This window comes from Balaenoptera ricei, chromosome 2, assembly GCF_028023285.1.
Source record: "Balaenoptera ricei isolate mBalRic1 chromosome 2, mBalRic1.hap2, whole genome shotgun sequence".
In the NCBI taxonomy this organism is placed as follows: Eukaryota; Metazoa; Chordata; class Mammalia; order Artiodactyla; family Balaenopteridae; genus Balaenoptera; species Balaenoptera ricei.
Window position 1 is genome coordinate 112887326 of NC_082640.1, and position 26196 is coordinate 112913521.

At 39.9% G+C, this 26196-nt stretch overlaps 1 gene segment (V, D, J or C); it reads left to right on the forward strand.

The window, feature by feature from the left end:
• Nucleotides 1-11736: 11736 nt before the first annotated feature.
• LOC132360115 (T cell receptor alpha variable 13-1-like) lies at nt 11737-12331 on the forward strand. The segment is given in 2 exon segments: nt 11737-11788; nt 11955-12331. Coding segments are annotated over 2 exon segments (429 nt in total).
• The last annotated feature ends 13865 nt before the right edge of the window (nt 12332-26196 follow it).

The following is a 26196-nucleotide window of genomic DNA, read 5'->3' on the forward strand; positions in this document are numbered from 1 at the left end:
TTCTGGAATTTTTCCATAAAATATAATAATATTAATTATGTGTAAGTAATAAATAGACCATGTGTGAGATAAGAAGCAAAGATCCTGTGAGCCAAGACTTTGGAAAACATTGGGTGATTGTCTTTTGAGGGTTAGATCATATCTTCTGGATGAGTTGACTCTTAAAGCTGAAAATTAAAAATAAGGTAGATATTATAACCACAAGTAAAAAATATACTACAATTACATATCCTTTTTTGTACAGTTTTTCTTTTTCATGGAGTTTCTAATTGCTCTCCTTCCCCCTACTTTTAACCCCAATGTCAATCTCTTTTTAAGTTCCTCAGTGTAATTTATTCTTTCAAATTCCCTTTCTTCCTAGAGGTCATTATTCTCCTGTTCTATCACAGTCTAGTTGTTTAGTTACACTTTTTTGAGACTATTATTTTTGTAATATAGACAATTAGCATTTTTGTAAAGTTTTTTTTTCTGTTTATTGAATTATCTCTGCTGTCTTTAGGGCCATTTTAAATTTGTTTATCTCAATCTTCATCATTCACATTGCAGACTTCTAAATTTCTGCTGATTATTATTTAAGAATGAGGCTTACTTTATTATTTAAGAATGAGGTAATTTTCAAAAGCTCTCTCTCCTCACTCTGCCAACAGGTGGTCTCAGCAGGTCTCTTCCCACAGATCTTTCCAGGCAAGCGTCAGATGCGTCTCTGTCCCCTCAAATTCCAGGAGAACGTATATCAGATCCTCCCAGGAAATCTCTTGTGCTCTCTTCTGTTGGCAGGGCAGGACAGGCCTCTCCTGCAAAGTTTCTGCATTGCAGCAAGCATTCAGCTGAAGAGAAATATGTCTCAATCTCACTTTCTGGCACTTATTTCCCAGCTTTCTGAGGGGTTCTGATGCTACCCCCACTTAGCTTGAAGGATAGGACAATGCTCCCTTTCCCAGGAGGAAGACAGAGGAAATCCCACAGAGACCTGTCTCCGAATAGTTTTCAAACAATTCTCTCTTCCTTTCTGCATCTCTCAACTTCTCTCACAGGATGGAGGCAGGTGAGGTGCTTAGGGTCTCAGGACAAATTTATCACGCTTACCAAGTCCCGTTGGATGTGTCTAACTTCTAGGTTTAGATTTTATGGAAACTTATCCATACTGTCCTCAGCCTTAGCTGACCTGATGAAAAACAGGAAAACTCCTCATTGTTTAACTAAATTTAGTTAATATTCATTCATTCCCCACAATGAAAGCAGACTTTGCAGCTCATTTATATTATATATGACAGTTATATTACTATTTATTTCTTTTTTAAAAAAATTATTTATTTATTTATTTTATTTTTGGCTGTGTTGGGTCTTCGCTTCTGTGCGAGGGCTTTCTCCAGTTGCGGCGAGCGGGGGCCACTCTTCATCGCGGTGCGCGGGCTTTCTCCCGGTGCGCGGGCTTCTCCCGTTGCGGAGCACAGGCTCCAGACGCGCAGGCTCAGTAGTTGTGGCTCACGGGCTTAGTTGCTCCGCGGCATGTGGGATCTTCCCAGACCAGGGCTCGAACCCGTTTCCCCTGCATTGGCAGGCGGATTCTCAACCACTGCACCACCAGGGTAGCCCTACTACTTATTTCTGTTTTTCAAATAAGAAGCATGTACCTCTAACTGCTGGTGCATCACATTAGCCAGTGTGTTCATTCTTCTCCGTGTGAGATGAAGCTGCAAAGGCTCCCACTCAGCCCTCCCTGCTCTTTCCCTCCTCTGTCCTCACATACTGTCCACTGCATTGGTACCTTTATGTCCTTTCAATTGTCAATATTTTTAATCATTTTTTTGGTTTATATGTTGGTTTATAAAATTCAGAAACAATAAATGCCATTATATCATTATAAATATGATCTTTTGTTATTTTGTTCACTCCACATGAGGCAATGTGGAATGAATATCTCCTACTCTAAAAAGCCAATGTCATAGCCAAGAACATTTTTCCTGGCATCATCAGTTGGTTTTTCTTTTCCTAAATTCCCTAAGTTTCTTAAAATAAATTTACATTCATTTCACCCCTTTCTTGTATATTTTCCCCCTCTGTAGTTTCTAATCACCTTCATTTTTACTTCTTTGGAAAAAAACCCCCAATATACTTTCATCATTTTCTCTATTTATGTTCTTTTAATCACTTATCTGCTGAGAAGAACCTGCCTTCTTCTTTTTTAGCTTTTGTTGGCTTAAAACTCCTCGTTCTTGATTACATATTCTGCTAGAATGGCCTTGCCTTTTTTGAATTGATGATTTTGTGAGATGTTCTGAGGGAGTGATTGGCATTTTTCTTTTTTCCTTTTTTTTCTTCTAGCAACAGCTAAGTATTCGTGTGTGTGTGTGCACGTGTGTGTGTTTTAATTGTCATGATGCCCTAATTTGACCTGCCAGCAACTCCATAACTAAAACTGAACCGGGGTCAATCTGTCTGATTCCTTTGCCCTAAGGGTTATGCTGATGCTTTCTATGTAATGTTATGGGCAATGACTCAGAAGACTATTGTGCTAGTCCAATCAATTTTTCTGTGAAATCTTAGTTTCTCTCCTCTTATGTGTCTTCATACCTGGGATGAATAGTATGGACCATAGAGTGTCACATACTCATATATTAGGGAAGTAGGAAATGTCAAAACAACCAAAAACTGCATCATGCCTCTGAAATCATAAGGACAAGAAAAATTGTGCGTCTGTGGGGATTATGACTATAATGGTTTCAACTGAAAGAAAGGAATATTCCTGAGTCATCTGATGTTAGAGGTTTGCCCAACCTTTTCCTTTCTGAGTCCCTCTCTGATGATGCCTGAAATAGCAAGGGATATGGCAAAGTGTAAGAGAAGAACTACTTCTGTTTGGCCTCCAGAGGGCGATGTTGCACAAACTAGAATTACAGTTAAAGAACCGCAATGTTCCTTTAGCTCCTCCTTCACAGAGCTGGCTAAGGTGTTCACCTGGAGCTCTCTGAAGACAATTAAAAACGGGGAGTGTTTAGAAGTCAGAAAACATCCAGATTTGTCAAGAAAGAGACTCTTCCAAACGCCTCTGGAACGTGCTTAGGCAAGATTCTAGAACACCAACAATACCCATTCTTCCTTGAGAGTGCTGTTTCCTCAGCCATATTCCTTCCTGCTCAGGAAGGATCTTCAAAAAAGTATCCCACAGCTTCTTCACTGCTCAGTCATGAGCTTGATTCCCATATCAGTGCTTATGACACTTTTTGCCCTGAGTGAGTAAAATTCTATTCCATCTTCTTGTTCCCTCGAAGTATGTTATTGCAACTGGACTCCGAATAGAGACACCTTCTCTTAACAGGTAAGTCTGTCCTGGTCTCACTGACACAGCATTGATGTTTCAGGAGGAACGGGAGCCCAGTTGGTGACCCAGCCTGACGGTCTCATCACTGTCTCTGAAGGAGCCCGTCTGGAGCTGAGGTGCAACTACTCATCTTCTGTTTCACCCTATCTCTTCTGGTACGTGCAGTACCCCAATCAAGAACTCCAGCTTCTCCTGAAGTACACATCTGGAAACAGCCTTGTTTCAGGCATCAAAGGTTTTAAGGCTGAATTTAGGAGGAGTGAAACCTCCTTCCACCTGGAGAAACAATCAGCCCTTTGGAGCGACTCGGCCAAGTACTTCTGTGCTCTGGGTGACACAGTGCCTGGGATGGGAGGGGGAGCTGAACACAAACTTCTGGTGAATGTGAGGCTTTCAGTGACTCAAGAGATCAACCTGGGGCATTTTCAGTAAGATCTCATGCTCTATAAAAACAAATAGGACAGAAGGGACTCAACTGCTTAGCTCTTGAGCAGATATGGTCTTAATCTTCAGAGTCATGATTCAGGAGGAAAGACAACTCATGAGGAAAATACAATGTCTCCAACAGACTGGAGAGTGGAACTTGCTCAGAGAATCACTTCAAATGGGACAGTGGCAGAGACTGCTTTTGTGTTGGGATTGCCACATGACCTGAGATCAGACATAGGAGAGGACTGCGACAGTTTACGCTGATGGCTTTAATCCATTAGCCTCAGTCTAACTGAGGAGCTTTTCTTAAGGTCTAGATAAACCCATCTGTGTGTGAATATTTGAAAAACTGAATGGGGAGATGGTTAACAAGAGTTAGAGGAAGGGCTTCCCTGGTGGTGCTGTGTTTAAGAATCCGCCTGCCAATGCAGGGGACACGGGTTCGAGCCCTGGTCCGGGAAGATCCCACATGCCGCGGAGCAACTAAGCCCGTGTGCCACAACTACTGAGCCTGCACTCTAGAGCCTGCAAGCCACAATAACTGAGCCCGTGTGCCACAGCTATGGAAACCTGCACGCCTGGAGCCCATGCTCTGCAACAAGAGAAGCCACCACAATGAGAACCCCGCGTACTGCAACGAAGAGTAGCCCCCGCTCACCGCAACTAGAGAAAGCCTGTGTGCAGCAACAAAGACCCAACACGGCCAAAAAAAAAAAAAAAAAAAGAGTTAGAGGAAGGGATTGAGGAAAATGTGATAAAATAAAAATCACTAAGCATACAGGGAGAATATTTACCGAATGTTCCTGTCATTTACTTGGCTCTTCCATTTTAGCATAATCTCACAAAGATGGAGCTCACATCTTCCTAAATCGGTCACTGGATCAGGTTGAGGAGGGCCTGGGCTATGATAATTCGACAGAGATGATTACTGGAACAGGGTTAAAAGTAGGAATCCGTTAGAGCCAAGTGGGGCTGTGGAGGGTCTAGTAGAAAAAAATCTATATTATCTATTTCCTTTTCCCCTAAATTTTAGAACTAAAAATTCTTTTTAAAAAAAAAATTTTTTTTTTTTAAATTTATTTTATTTATTTATTTTTGGCTGTGTTGAGTCTTCCTTGCTGCATGTGGGTTTCTCTAGTTGCGGCAAGCGGGGGCTACTCCTCGTTGCAGTGCGCGGGCTTCAGTAGTTGTGGCAGGTGGGCTCAGTAGTTGTGGCAGGTGGGCTCAGTAGTTGTGGCTCATGGGCTCTAGAGCACAGGCTCAGTAGTTGTGGCGCATGGGCTGAGTTGTCCTGTGGCATGTGGGATCTTCCCAGACCAGGGCTCGAACCCGTGTCCCCTGCATTGGCAGGCGGATTCTCAACCATTGTGCCACAAGGGAAGTCCTATAACCAAAAATTCTTAAAATGACCTTCTATTCCACTGACTTAGAAATTACTCTAATACCCCTGATGAAATTTTGTATCCTCTATCTCCTCGGAAGAAAAGAAAAGAGGGAAATAAGGAATAAAAGTAAAGAGAGGAGAAAAAGGGAGGTGTAAGGAAAGACTGGAAGAGAAAAAGAGAAACATTTCGTCTGAACTAAAAAACATGGTCCTCCCCTTATGTTCACAGAGTAGAATCAGCCATGTGGTCTGCAGGATGTCAGGGGAAACGGTTGGATGGGAGAAGAGAGGAGGTGGGAATGTGACCAAGGTGGATATCCTATACATGTTCAGTTTCTTTTTCTACCAATCTAAGTCTTATTGTAGACCTCTACTGTGTTCAGGTATAAATATAAATCTAAAGTTTTAGATTTACAAAACTATTCTAATTTCTTTCATTTGTATTCACTTTTCTAAGAAAAGGGATGAACAAAATGTGACGTACCATGAAACAGTATTCCTCTGTTAGACATTCCATATAAATAAATCATCAAATTCTCTGTCAAACTACATGTCTTAATTCTCATCTAGAAAGCAGGCTTATCTTCCAGGATGTACTGAAACCAGGCCTCTATTTCCTTCTGAGTTGTCTTTTCACTTTTCTTACCCTCCATCCAAATGTTCACTCTTTCCTACCTAAAACAGTTCTGAAAAAAACAAAAACACTGGGAAGGTTGGATATTTCCCTTGACCGCTCCCCTCACTCCCACCAGCCTGGGTTTCCCCACCCCCAACACATCCACACACCTGAGAGACCTTACACACTCAGCCTGGGCTGGGCCGTCTCTGGTGGAGTTTCCTGTTAAGAAGTGAAAGGACAAAACTCAGGTGTGTGATTGGTGCTCAGTGACTCTGGTGGAACATATTAACAGTAAGAACAAAATTTCTCTGGACCCAAGACTCTACACCCTCCAGAACAGGGATGAAGGCACTCCAGTAACTGGGCAAGGAGTCATGAAAAGACACTGGGGAGCCCTGCTGAGGCTTCTGTGGGTCCAGGTTTGCTGTGAGTCGGGGTCGTCCCAGAGGGGGGAATGTGGGGAGTGTCCCACAGCTGACTGTGGGAGGGAGGGAAGGAGAGCTGACCCGGAGCTCCTAGATGGTCCTACATCCTCATGGGTGTTTCTTCAGATATTTTACAGGTCTAGAAACTGCATCAGCGATTCCCCAGTGACATCATATGTGTTTGTTTTTCTCTTTCCAAGCAGGGGTGAGAGGGATGAAAGTGGAGCAGAGCCCTTCAGCCCTGAGCCTCCAGGAAGGCACCAGCTCTATTTGAGGTGCAATTTTTCTGCCACAATGGACGATGTGCAGTGGTCCTGACGGAATCCTGGGGGCGGCCTCATCCATCTGTTTTTCATAGCTTCAGGGATGAAGCAGAATGGAGGGTTAATCTCCAAAATGAATTCTAAGGAGCTGTATAGTACCTTACACATCACCTCCTATAGTACCAGCCTCCCAACTGGAAGACTCAGCCACCTACCGTGCAGTGGAGGCACAGGGCTCCCAGGTGATCTGCCGCCTGTAATCAAACTGCAGCTGGGCCGCAGCACCGCCCCCCCCCCCCCCCCCCCGCCATGGTACTACACCACGCAAGTAGCCTTTGCACCTCTTTGGGTTTCCAGATTCATAATTCAGCACTCTTTACCTCCTAAAATTAGACCCTTAAGGCCTGTCATTTCACTTGGTTTTTTTGTTTGTTCATTTTGCTCTTTTTCTTCCCAGAAATCCCTTTGCGGATACAAAGCTCCAATATGGAAACATTGTTGTAACTGATAAAGATGCCAATATTCAATGTCCTGTTAAAACAATCCAATGCTCCTGGCAGATAAGATATAAATTACATGTAAATTGCTCTGATGGAAAATGCTTGGAAAATATACAGTGGTCAACAAATAGAAAGAGATGACTCAGTTTTTCGGTTAACTGCACGTGTCTCTCCTTTCAAGGGGAAAAGTGAAGAGAGTGTGCGTAATGTTTTTAAAGTTAGTATTCAGCTTTTTCACTCCTGGAAATAGCAAATATAATAAAAATAATTTTAGATGTGAAGACAAGGCAGAGACTGGAGTGATGTGTCTGCAAGGCAAGGAGCACCAAACACTGATGGCAGATGCCAGAAGCTAAGAGAAGGGCATGGAACAGATTCTCCCCTAGAGCCCTCAGAGAGAGCATGGCCCTATCCACACCTTGAGGTTGGACTTCCAGCATCCAGACAGTGAAAAAATAAATTTCTGTTATTTAAAACCAAAAAAAAAAAAAAAAATTTATTGAGGGTCAGACACTCTAGCTAGCTTATTACACGTATTATTTATTTCAGTACTGATAATACTCTGTAAATAAGTACTTTCTCTTATTTATGCATGAATAAAGTGAGGATTGCAGAGCATAAATGACTTGCCTGGGCTTATGTTATTACTAAATTTGTGAGGCTACGGTGACATGAGAACTTATACTCTGCACTACCTGATATAGGAGACACTTTAGAATCACAAAATCTAAATTATTTCTATTGTTTAATTTGTACATGTGTTTACATACATCACTGGCAAAAATATCCATTTTTGATCATTTCTAAATAGCACCTTGTATGGAAAAGCTCATGGAAATTTTTATTCTGTTCCTTTAAACTTCATTGTTCATCTTGCATTTTGAATGAATCTATTACCCAAGACTTTGAAACATCATTCACAGTTTGGGAAAAAGAGCAGAAAGTTTCCAGGACTACCTGAAAAGAAACCCTTATATTCTGTAGCCAGAGGCAAAGACTTCAGACAACCAAGCCTGAAGTTTAAATTGGCACAAGGAACAATTACAATGCAAATCGAATTCCAACCTGCACTGCCTTTTGCGTTAATGAGAGGACATTGCTAGGAAGGACTGGGACCCTGAAAATTAAAATGAAGACACATGAGCAGGCTCCAGGGACCTGGGGGCAGGACCACCTTTCTGGACATGTGAGCTATGCAGTTGCTCAAGCCTCACTCTCAGAAGGAACCCTGCCCTTGGTTTCATGCTCTGCTATGGCTATCTTGAAATTCTTAATAATTTCCTCTGTGTACTTGTGTTTTGTAAGTGAAGTCCCCAAAATGGATGGAACATGTGCGTGAGTAGAGGAGATACGTGGCGCAGCAGGACACAGGACAGGAGCACATGAAGGCTCAAGGTCATGGTCACAACAGGCAGTGTGTGAGCTGTGCAGCTAGTGGGGCCACCTGCTGTGCGTGTGCATGCTTTGGACTATCTGGCACGCTGACGTGGAGCAAAGGGGTGCAGTAAACTTTTTCTGTAAATTATTAGAAAAGGAAAGTGTAGCCATGGCATTTCAATACAGCAGTTTGGCAGTTTCCTACACAACTAAACATATTCTTAACTGATCTTGGAGAGACAGCAGTGAGGGGTCCTGAAGAGAGGTCTTAGTTCCCTGCCCAGGAATTGAACCTGGGTAGCCTGGGTGAAAACCCAGGAATCCTAACCCCTAGACCACCAGGGGCTAGAGGCTGGAAGCAAAGTTCCCCTTGCTCTTGCCCCCATTTGAAAGCAAGAATGTTTCAAGGAGGCAAAAACTGTAAAGACAGGTACAAAGTTTATTATTAGAGATACGGCAAAATGTATGGGAGAGCACACAGAGTAACAGTTTGTTTATTTAACACTGAAGCAAGGCAGAAATATGCACCCAGAGAGAAAGGGTATGGGTGTCCTCTCTAATGAGGAGAAGCGCAGTAAAGTGGTGATTTAAATCACTTATATAGGACAGTCCTTCGAGGTCTTTGTTTACATTTGGCCAATTATCCTGTTTCTTTTTTCACACCTGACCAGTCCTAGGACTCTCCCCAACATGCCTGAGCAACTTTTTGCTAAGATGGATTCCACTGCAGAGGGCTGTGGGTGTATGTCCACACTTATTATAGGGTGGTGTCCCCTCCCTTTTTGACCCCCCCCCTCTTTTGACCCCCAAGGAGCCTTCCTGCGCATGTGCAGACAGGGAAGTTTTCCTTGACCTCAGGAGTGGTCGCCTTATCTCTTTACTTCAGCAGAGCTCAGCTTCTGCCACTAGCTTTGTCCTTGGAGGGTCTGGGTGAGAACAAAGCTTCAGTTCTACTCCAACTGACAAGCACCAGCTGTCCAGCCTGTGAGCCCATCTATCTTCTATCTCATTACCACATGATCCAGCAATGGCATGCCTGAATATTTACCCAAAGAAGTTGAAACTTACGTCCACATGAAAACTTGTACATGGGAGATAATAGCAGCTTTATTCATCATTACGAAAACTTGGAAGCAGCCAAGATGTTCCTCAACAGGTGGATGGATAAATAAATGGTGGTACATCCAAACAATGGAATATTATTCAGTGCTAAAAAGAAATGGGCTATCAAGCCATGAAAAGATAGGGGAAACTTCAATGCTGTAAGTGAAAGAAGCCAATGTGTAAAGGCTACATACTGTATGATTCCAACTATATGACATTCTGGAAAAGGCAAAACTATAGAGAGAGTAAAAAGACCAGTGATTGCCAAGGGTTGAGGGGAGTGGGAGGGATGAATGGGCAGAGCAGAGAGGATCTTTAGGGCAGTGAAACCACTCTCTGTGATACTATAATGATGAACACATGCCATTATACATTTGTGTAAACCCATGGAATGTACAACACAAGAGTGAACCCTGGTAAACTATAGACTTTGGGAGACTATGAAGTGTTAATATAGGTTCATCGGTTGTAAGAAATAGACCAGTCTCGTGTGGAAGATGGTAAGAGGAGAAGCTATGCAAGTGTGGGGTAGGGATGTGTATTGGAAACCTCTGTATCTTCTTCTTAATTTTTCTGTGAACCAAAAATGGCTGAAAAAGTAGTCTTAAAAATTAAATTCAGATACATGAAACTGATGTGTAGGAAGAGTTAAAGCATTTTAGAAAAATGGTTCCACTAGAAACATTACCTAATGAATATTCCCCCTGCTTTTTGAATAGAAGTTTCCAAATGTTCATTTTGCTCTGGATCTGAAAAATTGTGTAGCTCGCCCTGGCTGGGAACTTGGACCCCCATCTAAACTTGCAAGGAGAAAGCCTGAATCTAGAAAGCAGTCTGGCTGCTTTAGAAAGTGCTTCTTGCTTTACCTGTTAGTGAGCTCATCCTCTTCTTCCAGGTCCTCCCGCTGGGGAGATTTTTCCCCCTTTTATCCCACAGGATGAAATAAGTCTCCAGAAGAACATCTTGCTTACCAATGGCTCAGCCACTAGGCCCCTTTGACCTCACTGTCTGTGATGATCTTTACATTCAGTGAACCAAGTCCCATTTTATGCCATTTTACTATGGATTTAGACTCTCCTTGACCTTATAGGAGAAATGAAACCACAGATAGGGATTCACTCCAAGGACCCTGCCTCTGCTTCATAAGAGGCCCCAGGGTTAATTAGTGGCAAGCTCAGCACCCCAAGACTGCATGGGGATGTGAAAATGCTGTTGGGGGTTCCACAATGCAGGGGATTTCTCCCCACTGTCACACCACTCTACTCTGTACATAAGCAGGTCTCAATAGAGATTTGCTCTGTTAAATAGTAAAAGAACTTAGAGCTAGATGAGCCCTTAGACACGCTTTAGTCCAACCTCATTTTACAAAACAGAAACTAAATCCAAGATGACAGAATGAAAAATCAGGTAATTAAAAATTAGATAAAATGAGCTGGGAGTAGAAAGAAACTGGATTTCCTCACTTCCTCCTTGGTGTTCTTTTCCCTATCTCCTTCCTCCAGACCCTTATTACTGAGCAAAGAGAAACTGTCTAATGCAAGCTGCGCCACTTAGATCTCTGCAGTTCAGTAATTGCATTTTAGGTTACATATTGACTGTTGGTACTGTCAGTTCTTTGAAAATAGCAAGGTCCCACTAAAAACCAGCTTAGAGGAGCACAGTCTGAGATAACAGGCATTTGAAATGTCAAATGATCTTCTCTCTCTTACTCTGATCTGTGGCTTACACATCCCTTGTAGAGTTTTCTTCCATAACAGGCAAATGAGAATGGTATATTGGCTGAACAGGAAGTTTTATATTTTCTTTATTTAAGAGAGTGAATCATGGTGCTTTTATAACTTCAAAACTATATATCAGGCCCATCATTGAATAAAGAGCAACAGATCTACCTCTTTCCAACTTATTAACAATGACTCAGTCCTGTGCAGAGATAAAAATACGGACCTCTACATTCTTACTGTGCATTTAATCTTCAATCTAAGGCATGATTTGTTTGATCTTTGCTGCTTTCATGCATCTGAGTCCCTCAAAGGCACAGGGTATGAGAAGAACATTTAATCAGAGTTCAGTAGTTAGAGATGTGACCACCAGATGGTGGTGCACCTCTGCTGATGTAGAATACGTGGAGGGTTCATTTTTGTGGATTCTGAATAAATAGGCTTAGGGCAGAAGCAGACCCTTTTTCTTATTGGCTGGGTAGACAATGTGAGAAACCACTATGACGGTTAGAAAAAAAAGGGCTCTCTTGGTAATAGAAGCAGCTCTCCTGGTTGGAGGTTGCAGGTCCACAATTGATCCTAAATGGGAAGAACGATGAAGACACCCACTGGGGCTTTAATCATGTTCTTGTGGCTGCAGCTGGACTGTGAGTTGAGGGTTTAAGGGAAACAGTGTATTAGTGGATGTTCTTTAGAAGCCAAGACTGGCTTTATTCAGGTTTCTTCTAGTTATTATAGAGAAGGAAAAGTAAATTCTGGAGCTTAGTAATCTGGCAACCCTTCTCCTTTCTCTGACTTCTTCTTTCTGCATAGGTGTCAGCCTTGGAGAGAAGGTGGAGCAGAGTCCTTCTACCCTGACTGTCCAGGAGGGAAACAGCTCTGTTATCACCTGTACTTATACAGACACTGCTTTAGACTCCTTCCTTTGGTATAAGAAAGAACCTGGAAAAGGTCCCCAGCTCCTTATAGACATTCGTTCAAATACGAGCAAAAAAGAACCCCAAAGATGGAGTGTTTTATTGAATGACAAGGCCAAACGTCTCTCCCTGCACATCTCAGACACCCAGCCTGGAGACTCAGCTGTCTACTTCTGTGCAACAAGTACACGGTGCTTCCCATGTACCTGCTACCTGTACTCAGAGCTGCGACTGGGGCAGCCTCCTTCCTTTGGCACAGACTTTCACGTATAGCATTTGTCATATTGTTTGTCTGCAAGTGGAAACTAATGTATTAGACATGAAATGCATAAAATAAGAAGATTAGGTTCAAGATGACCCAGAAAGTGTTATACCTTTTTGTGGATAACTGTTGCTTACTGAATTCTTGAAGGGAGTTAGTAATATTTTATTTCAAAATTGTAAGATTGATGTTACATTGCTATTCAGACTCTTCTTCTATAAATAACCCCCTGGTATCAATATCACAATCCTTATTGTGAATAGATTTTTAAATACTGTGTTTTGAAAACAGCATTTGTTATTTTTCTGATTACACAACGTTATATGCCAGTTATAGGAAATGTGTGATATTCAGTAATATGATATTGACAATTCTGTAATCACATAATATGGCTAATATTCAGTTTACTCTTTTTTATAAATTCTTATTATAAATAGGCTCATGATTTTTTCACTTACTATTATATCTTGAATTGAGCATTCCCCATTCATCAAGTCTTCTCCTCAAACATCTGCTTTTTTTTTTTTTTAATTAATTAATTAATTTATTTATTTTTATTTATGGCTGTGTTGGGTCTTCGTTTCTGTGCAAGGGCTTTCTCTAGTTGCGGCGAGCGGGGGCCACTCTTCATCGCGGTGCGCGGGCCTCTCACTATCGCGGCCTCTCTTGTTGCGGAGCACAGGCTCCAGATGCGCAGGCTCAGTAGTTGTGGCTCACAGGCCTAGTTGCTCCGTGGCATGTGGGATATTCCCAGACCAGGGCTCGAACCCGTGTCCCCTGCATTGGCAGACAGATTCTCAACCACTGCGCCACCAGGGAAGCCCAAACATCTGCTTTTTTAATTGCCCTGCAAGAGATAGTAATAAATTACAGCTTTATAGTAATTTTATTCCTGTAAATTTGTGGTAAAATTTGTCAGCCTGTTTTATGTGCTTTTTATGTACCACTTTCTTACTGAGAAAATGTGACATAGGTCTTCCTTTAGTGTCCATTGATGGCATTTTTTGGTGTGTCTTTGCGTTAAATTAGGATAGGAAGTGATTTGAGAATGTGAGCTTCATATAAAATTCACAAATTTATTCTCTTTACGAAATTCTGTAAGTATCTGTTTACATTTACTCTTGCATAGAATTTAGAAGACAGAGTTCTGTGTCTTATTTGCTGCTTTATCTGTAGTACCTAGCACAAACTTTTTCACATAGTTGATTATCAGTAGATGTTTGTGAAAGAAATAAGAAAAGGTGAATTCTGCTGTTTATTCATATTTTGATTTAAACTTTGTAATTGAATTAAATTATAAATTGATTTGTGGAGAACAAAACTCCTTAACGTGTATATTTGATAATTTGATTAAGAACATACTATTTATTGCCATTTATAAATGTCTTTAATTCTCGATAAAACACTGCTTAAAATAATTAAATTTATTCCTAGACTTGTAATGTTTTGTTAACATTATGATTGAAATCTTTCTTTCTGGGGTATATGGGACATTTTTTTATATGTATTTATCAGCCCCTTACTATTATTACTGGCTTGCCTAAAAGCATTTGGACTAATGGCTAATCTAGAGACAGCTTGCTACAAATCTCCTGCCTCATCTTCATGCTTTGACTGTATTAAACATTACTAAGCATAACCTTCTCTTTTAAAATGTTATTTCCTTAGTGTTGTACCTAAGTCAATGGAATGAAAGAAGTTGCATAAATAATTAATTCCCTAGTTCTGCGACACCTGGTCAAGGGCAGGCTATTCTCAAGATCCCTCATAGTCTTCCTAAGGATGGATATAATTAATGACCATAACATAATTATGGTGAGAATGATGCCTCTTGTCTGAGTTATGGTTGTTAGTAATTTGCAAACTCTTTTTTTTCTTATAGGGAAAGTCATCATATTAAATCAGGTTTAATACATCTAAACAAGAAAGACTAGTATTGCAGCCCAACACCTCAACCGGCTTTGATTATTTCCCTCATTGTAATCACTAGCTCCTGTCCAGGAGAAGCAAGGTGACTCTTAGTCGGTCCATTTCCTCCAAGACTGATAATGGAGTGAGTGGGAAGCGTGGCTTGTATTTTATTGATTTATTCTTCTTAAATCAAGTCAGAAGAGAGAGAGGATGTAATTACTATGGGCTTTCCTGCTTTGCGGTAGTTAGGTGAGAATTTATTCAACAGAAGTGAACAAAAAAGCTCTATGCAGTGTGCAGAGTCAGTCACAGCTCAGATTCAGACACATTCGAGCTTTAAACCTCCACCATGGTTAGTGTATTTGTTTTTTTACTGTCTCTGAAGACCTTACTGCAAACTTCACCACCTTCTCTTGATCCTGGGAAGCCAGTCTGGGTGCTGACAGCCTCCCTTTTTCTTCCTTTCCCTAGGGCGGTGTTGACTGCTTACATGTGTCTTGTTTCTCCCGAGCCTGCAGAATGGGGCCTCCTTCTGCTCATGCTCACCATCTATCTGCAAAGCCTTGCTCTGGCTGCCCTCCTTTGTGCACTGGGAGCAGCCACAAGGTGGGGTGGTGTTTGGGTGAGATGTTGAGCGTTGGCGGTACCCTTGGGCCACTTTTGGTGATTGGCAAGCAAGGCGTCCCAGTGGCTGGTGTGCAGGTCCTGATGGAGGCTGTGCCCTGGCTGCAGGGCCCTTGTCCCTTTAATGTCTTCCTGGAGCCCTGGCTGCTGCTCTCCCAGGTGCTCCCCACTCCCCAGCTGAGCAGCACACCTCAGTGTTCTGGGTGAGGTGAGAAGGGGGTGGGTGTCTTTGGCAGCCTCCCTCAAAGCTGGGGAGCAGCTGCTCACTCACAGGCTCTCACTTTCCTCTGTGGAGAAATCACAGGCCAAGGATGTTTCTCTTGGTGCCCAGCTGTGGGCTTTGCGGGGAGAGGTGATGAGGGAAAGTGAAAGTTTTCCCCTAATCTTCTTCATTGTGTTCAACCTCAGATGGTGTGCTGGAACTTCCCTGCTGGACTCCTGGACTTCTCAAGGCACCCTTTACTTTATGATTGTGAAAATAAATGTTTTTTTTTTTTTTTTCGGGGATATGTGGTAGAAAATTCTATTTTGCCATTTTGAACTCAGTGTTTTAAATTTTTCTCCCTAAGTAATTATATAGAAAAATTGACTATTTTTGGTGTACATTTCTGTTTATTTGCATTTTAATACATTGTATAGATCACGTAGCCATCACATGATTATGATACAGAACAGTTTCATTGCTCCCCAAAACTCCCCTGTGCTATCCTTTTATAATTACAAACTCCCCTATTCCTAACTATTTGCAAGTACTGGTCTGTTCTTTCATATTTTTATCTTATTAAGAATGTCATATGGGGGCTTCCCTGGTGGCGCAGTAGTTAAGAATCCGCCTGCCAATGCAGGGGACATGGGCTCGAGCCCTGGTCCGGGAAGATCCCACATGCCGCAGAGCAGCTAAGCCCGTGCACCACAACTACTGAGCCTGCCCTGTAGAGCCCGCGAGCACAACTACGGAGCCCGCGTGCTGCAACTACTGAAGCCCGTGTGCCTAGAGCCTGTGCTCCACAACAAGTGAACCCACCACAATGTGCTGCAACTAGAGAAAGCCCACGCGCAGCAACGAAGACCCAACACAGCTTAAAAAAAAAAAAAAAAGAATGTCATATGAATAGAACCATACAGTACCATAAAATACATAACCTTTTGTGATGTCTGAAACTCGGGGAGAGGAAGCGCATGCCACTGGGCACAGGTGTGATCTCCATCTCTGCCAACACACTCAGTGTTTTCTACCCCTGATGTTTTGAACTTTTGTTTTTATGGGAAGAGCTTATCATTTCAAGTGTTTGAATTCCTGTGGATATTTGATTTATAATTCTATGAAAAACACTATGGCAATTGATAATGGAGAGGTAGTGCTGAAGGTTAGACCATATCCTATAATCATGTTGAGTCATGTTCTGTATACAAGTTTAGTTGCACAAACTCCATCCTAAATTTTTATCAATAGATACTTTTATCACACTTTAAGGCTAATTTTATTGATGAAGATTTACTCTAGCAGTACGGATTGGGGTATAGCTGTTATTTGGCTTTTCTAGGACGGCATTGAATGAAATATCCAATAATTCTTTAACTTTGTTGCAATAGCAATATCTTTGTAGGGCTGAACATTTGCATTAGGATGGGTATTTTTTCAAATAAAGCCATACCTTGGCAAGTTATATTATTGGTAAGAGGATAAAGTCAGGAAAATTAGAAATATATAACATTCTACCATTAAAGTGGGAAGATGTCTCTAAAAGATGAAAAACAAAAGAATGCAAAGGAGAGTGTGACAATCTCCAAACATCTAGGAGAATTCTCTTCTAATGGTCTTGGATGGAGATGTATACTTTAGGCAATTATATGTGTGTTTTAAGGATCGTGGGTCAGCCTCATCTTCTATAGAATGTCTACTTCTGACCATTCCCTGGAGAACCTTAGTTTAATATCCCTAATGTGAGTAACTTTTCAATTCTTGTCAATTAAGGAAGCATGATGTTGTACTAGTTGGTGCACATGTAACACAGGATGTATTTCTTGTACTTTATCTGCTGAATTGCTAACAACTAGTACCTAATAAGGTCATTTCCGCAAGCTCAGTGGCAAGTCTTTCTCTTGGTATCTTGCACAGCATCCAGTCACCCAGGTTAACATCATGTAAAAGCTGATTAAATGAAAGCCTATAAAATCAACCTCTGCCTGTGATGAAAGGACTGATTATATTGGGTTTATCTATTTTACTTCAGTTTGTGAAAGATTGGAATACGTGTCGTTTGGGACCTTGTGAGTTACCTGGGCCTATCAGTGACCAGTTCATAGTGAGACAACATATGACTTTGTGAGGGGAAGAAAGCAGGGCCATGGGGGCCAAGGCTAATTAATAATGCATTAGGCCATAGTAGTTCAAGGGTGTCTGATACAGTAATTCATTTCAGTGCTAATATTCCATTTGTTCTTTCCACTTCTTCAGAAGATAGAGGGATGATAAGAATAGTAAAACTTCTGAGTGAGGGCCAAAACTTTCTATAACTGTCCCAGAGAAACTTGCTCCCCTATATAGATATACATTGAAATGGCACAGGTAGTAAACACAATATCAAGTTGATTTTCAACTATCGTGAGTGCTGTGGATTCTCTGACAAAAGACTGCTTCAACCCATGTAGAAATAAAAATACTACTACTAGTACATACTCATAATCCATGGGGAAAAAGCAATTGTTTAACTCCTTTTCAAAATACCCCAAATGTTTCCTTGGGACAGTATTCCAGTTCATATCCCACCTTTACAGATTTTTATGGGAGTTTGTTTGTTCCAAGAAAGGCATGAACTGACCCCATTCTTTGCCATCCTAGAAGTTTCCCCACCAGTGTTTGTTTAATGTTGCAGCCAATATGTCCCTACTGTGATGTCTTTTCTCTGGAGGACTTTAGGAAGAGTTCATCGGAGATCATTAGGCTCCACCAGACAGCTGTCCTGGCTTTGATATATCTTGTCCTCATGAATCAAACAAATCAATCATTCCTAATGATTCTTTACAAAATTGGGGCCAAATTTTGTGCATCTAAGATGGAATTATTGAACTTCTCCATGGATTTCTCTTTATGTTCTAGAAGAGGTGCTTGCATAAGGATTAAGTCAGAAAGGAATGTTTAGCATAATAATCTGCTCATTTTTTCCTAGCTTCTACAGAGTCTTTTACTCTGTGAGAGTTGGTTTTTATGACAAAAATTTCTTTGAGTAACATGAAGACATCAAATAATTCATGTATTTGGCATCCATTTTTAATAGGCATACATGAGATACACAAGAAGGTTAAGAAAAGGTTAAGATGCTTAAAAAACCTCATTGTCTTCCTAGTATTTGGAAGCCGTGAACTGTGTTAAAAATCTATAACTAACACTGTATGTGTACTTTTTGTAATTTAATATATCCAAGAGAGATCCACAAGTTCAGCTACTTGAGTTAGTTTTGCTTCTGCTAATGATTGGTTTTAAAGGGAGTTTAGAGTAGCTGTTGCACAACTAGCTTGGTATTTTTTCTTTTCAATATTTAAAGTAAGATTATTTTTAAAACATGTCAATTCAGAATTTGGTATGAGAGTGTCCAAAAGATCTGTTCTGGACATGAAGGCATTTTGAATAACAGAAATACAATCATGAGATCCTTTAATTGAGAAGTGTAACAAAGTTGAATAATATGTGGAGAAATTAATATTTTATGATTAGTCAACTAATTGGTAGACAAAGTTTGGGTGTTTTAGATTGGAGAACAATTTGTACTGTATGTAGTACCATCAGATTTAAATGGAGATTCCGGAGCAAGACCTGAAGCTGCTTCAACCAATTTAGCCAAGGCTGTAATTACTTTGAGACAAGGAGTATAAATTTTGTTGAACTTTAAGGGGTAGGCCATGATAGGCAATGGGTCTTTGTTGTTTGCCATGTTGTTTAGTAATATCCTTAGGCATGGCTTTCCTTTTACATTCATACACAAAGAAAGGTTTATTACAATCAGTGGTGAACTTACGATCAGCTGTCTTATGGAGGTGAATGATGTCACCTGCAATATATTCCCTTTAGAGCTGGGCGCACAGAATATAGGGGCTTCTTGTGGCTCTTTTAGGATCCCAATTGAGTTAATGGGAAAAATATAAATTCAAAGGTTTGATAACCTAATGGCCAAACTCTGGCATCTATTTTGGCCTTTCTGAACAGAGCTGGGCTGTCAAAACTAATAGAGAAGAGAAGGGGACCTCTGTGACAGGACTCCATGTCTGCAAGCTTCATTCTAGTCTTCTGCAAAGGGAGATTATCTTTTCTCCTGCTATTAGGTCCCAAGATAGGTAACTGAACAGATGTTGTGGTGAAGAATTATATTGATTGCTATATCAATATATAGGTTGAAAAAGCTGCAGTAATTAGTCTAAAGAGATTTGCCTTCTTATCATAAAGTGATTTCTTTCTACCTTAGATGAAAGAACAGCATACATAGGTGTAAGGATACATCATCTTTACATCTTAGGTTGTTTCCATAATCCATTATATGTAGTATTTTAAAATAAGTTCCATCACAGACGCAACGAATAAACACAGCAGTTGGTCGAATCATCAATCTCCCTTTCAATAACAAATTTACCTCGTGTTTATTTTCAGCTGTAATTGCTATCATTTAAAGAGCTGGTTAATGCAAAAGGAAGTCTGGGTGGAGTGAGACTCTCACCTAGTCAATAGAGAAGCTGACATGACCCACATCAACTTGCTCCTCCAGGAAACCCCTGTTTCCTGTTGTGGGGCAGCAGCAGCACATAGCCCAGCAATTCTTCCCTCACCCTGTCAGGCTCACCTCACCTTGCAGAGCCTTGAAATTGAAGAAGACACCTTCCATCTAGTGGAAGACCTCAAACATGCTTCTCTCCAGCCTTCTGAAGGTGGTCATGGCTTCATTGTGGCTAGGTAAGGATGGCCCCAGTGGGATTGTACCCCTCTAGGACCTAAGGACCGGGGGAACAGGCGGTTTATGGGCACCCTGGGAAGAAGAGGCGGTAGAGTGTAAAACAGAATTTCTTTGTTCCACAGTACTTATTCCTAAACTTCTGATTCTGTTTTTTTTTTTTTTTTTCAGGACCCGGTATTGCCCAGAAGGTAACTCAAAACCAACCAGTAATATTAGTGCAGGAGAAGGAGGTTGTGACCCTGGACTGCATATATGACACCAGTGATTTCAGTTATAGTCTATTCTGGTACAAGCAGCCCAGCAGTGGGGCGATGATTCTCCTTATTCGTCAGGACACTTATAACCAGCAAAATGCCACAGAAGGTCGCTACTCACTGAATTTCCAGAAGGCAAACAAGTCCATCAAACTTGCCGTCTCAGCTTCACAGCTGGAGGACTCTGCAGTGTATTTCTGTGCACTGAGTGAGCCCACAGTGAGAGGCGTGTTGGAGGGAGGTATACCAAAACCCAGGGCTCTGCTTGATACATCTACCTGCTGTAGGAACCAGGGCAGGGAATTGCCTTCACAGACAGGAAGTGGTTAGGGCTGTGGCAGCACAGGTGTAGGGTTAGAGGGAAAACACTCCTTCTAAGAAAATATTTCTCTGGGTTCGTAGACCATGTCTAGAGCTATCATTCACCAAAAACATCCTTATCCCTGAAAATTTGGGTTCAAATTTTTTATTGAAGACAAAAAATAGCCACATAAAATCCTAGCCATTTAGTGATTAGAATGAGCTAGAAGAATTGACTAAGGAAATTCAGAAACATCTGATTCAAAAATTAGTAAAAATATGTGTGAATTTTTGGATTTTCATTTCAATTTGTTCATTAAATATTTATTGAATATATATTATATTACAGGCATTGTTTTGAATAAGAAAGGTTGTGAAATCTCTGTGCGATTTTCCTCTTTTTGAATATTATGCAGTTTTACACCGTTTAATGAATTCATCTATTTTAGTTTTCTTAGCTGAGTTAATGGTACACTTGTTTACTTTCTAAGGTGCCTGATATGTCACAAACTTTGTGCTAATCCTCATTCCATCTTATTAACACCTCTAGCATGGAATAGCTCAATTAACATAATGTAAGTTTTACCTGCCTCCCATCAGTCTTATCCACAAAAAGATCAATAATTAGTGGCTCTTAGAAGGACATTGTGAGAAAGAGAGTTATCTTGTTTATCTTGTTGAATTATCTTGTTTCTCTGCTCTTGCCCTTCACTGCACCACTCCTTCAAAAGTATTTTTGCCATCATGTGGCACATTTTGGACACCTCCAGGCCCTCTTTTTCAATCAGTGTGACACAATCCCAAATACTCCTTCTCTCCAATTTCCTCCTTCTACCTCTAATCCCATTTTCTCAGTGTCTTAAAATTTGAATGGTAATGGGTGGTTGCTAAGTGGTCTTGTATTGTAACTGCTTCTTATATTTGCATTTCAAAAGCAGTTGTGTAGAGTAGAAATCTTAAAAGGAATGTCTTACAGTCCCTTCATTAAGTGGTGCTGGAAAAATTGGACAGCTACATGTAAAAGAATGAAATTAGAACATTCTCTAACACCGTACATAAAAATAAAGATCTAAATGTAAGACCAGATAATATAAAACTCTTAGATTAAAGATCTAAATGTAAGACCAGATAATATAAAACTCTTAGAGGAAAACATAGGCAGAACACTCTCTGACATAAATCACAGCAAGATCTTTTTTGGTCCACCTCCTAGAGTAATGAAAATAAAAACAAAAATATACAAATGGGACCTAATGAAACTTAAAAGCTTTTGCACAGCAAAGGAAGCCATAAACAAAACGAAAAGACAACCCACAGAATGGGAGAAAATATTTGCCAATGAATTGACCAACAAGGGATTAATCTCCAAAATATACAAACAGCTCATGCAGCTCAATATCAAAAAACCAAACAACCCAGTCAAAAAAATGGGTGGAAGATCTAAATAGACATTTCTCCAAAGAAGACATACACATGGCCAAGAGGCACATGAAAAGATGCTCAACATCATTGATTATTAGGGAAATGCAGATCAAAACTACAATGAGTTATCACCTCACACTGATCAGAATGGCCATCATCAAAAAATCTACAAACAGTTAATGCTGATGAGGGTGTGGAGAAAAGGGAACCCTCCTACACTGCTGGTGGGAATGTAAATTGATACAGCTACTATGGAGAACAGTATGGAGGTTCCTTAAAAAACTAAAAATAAAACTACCATATGATCCAGCAATCCCACTCTTGGGCATATATCCAGAGAAAACCATAATTCAAAAAGACATATGCACCCCAGTGTTCATTGAAGTACAATTTACAATAGCCAGGACATGGAAGCAACCTAAATGTTCACCAATGGAGGAATGGATAAAGAAGTTGTGGTACATATATACAATGGAACATTACTCAGCCATAAAAAAGAATGAAATAATGCCATTTGCAGCAACATGGATGGACCTAGAGATTGTCATACTGAGTGAAGTAAGTCAGACAGAGAAAGACAAATATCATATGATATTGCTTATATGTTCAATCTAAAAAAAATGGTACAAATGAACCTATTTACAAAACAGAAGTAGAGTCACAGATGTAGAAAACAAACTTATGGTTACCAAGGGGGAAATAGGGAGGAGGGATAAATTGGGAGATTGGGGTTGACATATAACACTACTATATATAAAATAGATAACTAATAAGAACCTACTGTATAGCACAGGGAACTCTACTGAATACTTACATGGGAATAGACTTACATGGGAATAGAATCTAAAAAAGAGTGTAGTGACTTACATGGGAATAGAATGTAAAGTAATGACTTACATGGGAATAGAATCTAAAAAAGAGTGGATATATGTACATGTATAACTGATTCACTTTGCTGTACAGCAGAAACTAACACAACATTGTAAATCTACTATACTCCAATAAAAATTAATTTAAAAAAGTCTTTAAATTTTTTAACTCAAAAAATCTCACCATTTTAACAGACATTTTTACCATATTAATAATTTTAAGTGTACAATCCAGTGATATTAAATACATTTACATTGTTCAACCAGTACCACCATCCATCTTTAGAACTCTTTTCATCTTGAAAAACTGAAAATTTGTACTCATTGAAGAGTAACTCCCCATTCACGTGTCCCTCCAGCCCTTGGCCACTACTATTCTACTCTCTCTTTCTATGAGTTTGACAGCCCATATAAGTGGAATCATGCAATATTGGTCATTTTGTGACTTATTTCATTTAGCATAATGTACTCAAGTTTCATCTATGTTGTAGCATGTGTTAGAATTTCTTTCCTATTTTTATTTTGAATTTTTGAATTTTATTTAATTTATTGTTTTATATAGCAGGTTCTTTCCTTTTTAGGGTTGAATAATATTTCAGTGTATGTGTATACCACATTTTGTCTATCTTTTCCTCTGTTGATGGATATTTGGGTTGCTTCCACCTTTTGGTGGAACCATGGATATATAAATACCTCAATATTTTGGGTATATACCCAAATTCTTTCAAATTTTTTTGAGTATATAATTAGAAGTGGAATTGCTGGATCACATGGCACTTCTATCTTTAAATTTTTGAGAAATATTTATACTGGTTAATTTGAATAACTATGCTCTAGACTACCTTATCACAAGCCAGTTTCAAGGACTAGAGAAAGCGAGTGATCACTAGCCATGAATGAGGTTTCAGTATTCTAGTGGTTCACCTAAACCTAGAAGAGTTTGTCACCCTTGGTATGGTGCTTTGCTCCTCAGGTGCCTAGTAATTGGTCTGAAAGGAATGGTCAAGGCACTACCTGGTGGTCAGCTCCTGAACTGCAGCTTGGGTATCCTTTCTAATATGCTTCTTTCCTCTTTTGGTGAAAGGGCCAAATCTGCAATTATTTAATCATTTTTATAGTTCAATATGCAGAAATAAAGAAGTAAGTTGTTACCAGACTGTCTTAAAGTATTTCAAAGGATCAAGAAAAAGTCATTTTGCTGCCCATCTCTCCAATTTTCTCAGAAAATAATCTATAGCAGAAAACACAGAGAACAGGTTTTGCTATCAGAGAGATTTGTGTTCAAAACTATTAGCTCTGGGCTTCCCTGGTGGCGCAGTGGTTGAGAATCTGCCTGCTAATGCAGGGGACACGGGTTCGAGCCCTGGTCTGGGAAGATCCCACATGCCACGGAGCAGCTGGGCCCGTGAGCCACAACTACTGAGCCTGCGCGTCTGGAGCCTGTGCCCCGCAACGGGAGGGGCCGCGATAGTGAAAGGCCCGCGCACCGCGATGAAGAGTGGCCCCCACTTGCCGTAACTAGAGAAAGCCCTCGCACGAACCGAAGACCCAACACAGCCAAAAATAAATAAATAAATAAATAAAGTAGCTATTAAAAAAAAAAAAAAAAAAAAAACTATTAGCTCTACCATGAATTTTTCTAGACACTTGTGAGCTTTGTTTCATTATATAATATGAGAGAGTAACATATTCTTTGATATTTTATTGTGACAAGTTATCAATAATGTAGCTACAGAGACTGACAAGTAGCAAACGATTAATTAATGAGAATAACCTCAATAGGTCCAGGAAAAGCATTCGACAAAATCCAACATCTATTCCTGGTTAAAAACTCCCAGCAATTGAGGACCTAAGGAATTTCCTCAACTTAATAAGGAATCTCCACAAAAAACTACATCAAATGTCATACTTGATGGTGAAAGAATGAATGCTTTCCTTCTAATTTTAGGACTAGAGGAAGAATTTTGGCTCTTACCACTTGTATTTAGTATTTTACTAGGGATTCTAGCCAGTGCAATAAGGCAAGAGAATGAAACAAAAGACATACAGTTTGGAAAGGAAAAATTGAACTTATCTTTATTCACAAATAGCCTAATTGTCTGAGTAGAAAATCCAAGGAAATCTACAAAAAAAGCTACTATAAAAAAATAAGAAAATTAAACAAATTCAAATATCCACCTACCATATGCTCCAGCCATTCCACTTCCAGATATTGACCTAAGAGAAAAATGAAAGCATATGTCTATTAAAAAAAAATCTGATACACAAAAGTTCAAAGCAGCCTTATTTGTAACAGCCCCAAACTGGAACTAACAGAAATGTTTGTCAACAGGTGAATAGATAAACAAATTGTTTTATATCTATATAATGGAATACTATTCAGCAACACAAAAGAATGAACCATTGATACTTATAACCATGAAAGAATCTTAAAATAATTATGCTGAGTAAAAGAAACTAGACAAAAGAGTACATATGATTCCATTTGCATCATATAAAATATACAAACTAATTCATGACAGAAGTGTTGCATGAAAATTGGAGTAGGAAGCATGGAGAGGGTTGAAAGAAGGACTACAAAGAGAGGTGAGGAAACTTTTTAAGTGTTGTATTGTTCATTATCTTGATTGTAATGATGGTTTCACAAGTGTGTACATATGTCAAATCTTATTAATTTGCTTACTTAACATAAGTGCAGTATATTTTAATGAATGTTATAAATTAATGAAACCATTAAAAATCCAAGTTTAAGAAATATCTTTCTTCAGTTGTACAAATTGTACAAGTTGTACAACTCGTACGAGTTGTACGAGTCTTCTAATGTGACCCCAAATCCAAATATTTCTCCTCTATATCCTCATTGGCTTTAAACTATGTTTCTTAAAAAGTGTGGGTAACAACTTTCTGCATCCATGTGTTATATATTTATTTTCAACCCAGCATCATCCCACCCTGTTTTTGCTTTCTCCCTAATGTGCCAAAATAGAATTTTGTAGATGTTTTTTCAGAATTCCTTCCTAGCATAGTTTTGAGGCAGGTTCTGACAATGTGATTTGGAAGGTGAAGGAGAAAGGAAGGAATATGTGAACCCAAACAGTATTTGAGCTTGATTTTATTATTATATCTGGATCTGGGAAACAATTGTCATGTTGACTTTGGACTCATGAAGCTCCTTGATCTGAATCTGTGGAGAGTGAACTCCAGGAAACAGACTGAGCTAAGCTTCCATCTATGTGTCTAGGGATCCATGGTTACAGAGCTTTACAGAAGATGCGTCCTTCTCCAGAACTTCATCCTGACAACGCTCAGGATTTTTGCTTTATTTTATTTTATTTTATTTTGTTTTATTTTATTTTACATTTTATTTTATAAAATGAACGTTCATAAAAAGTGAGCTAAAGAAGTGCTTGTTTTTGCTGGTGGTACTTCGTAGCAAAAGACCAGTTTAAAAAATTGTGTAATCATGGAGACATTTTTCCATGCTGATTCCAGAGCTTACTCCCTGATCTTTGATGACCATCTTGGTCTAGGACACTGATCACAAATGAAATCT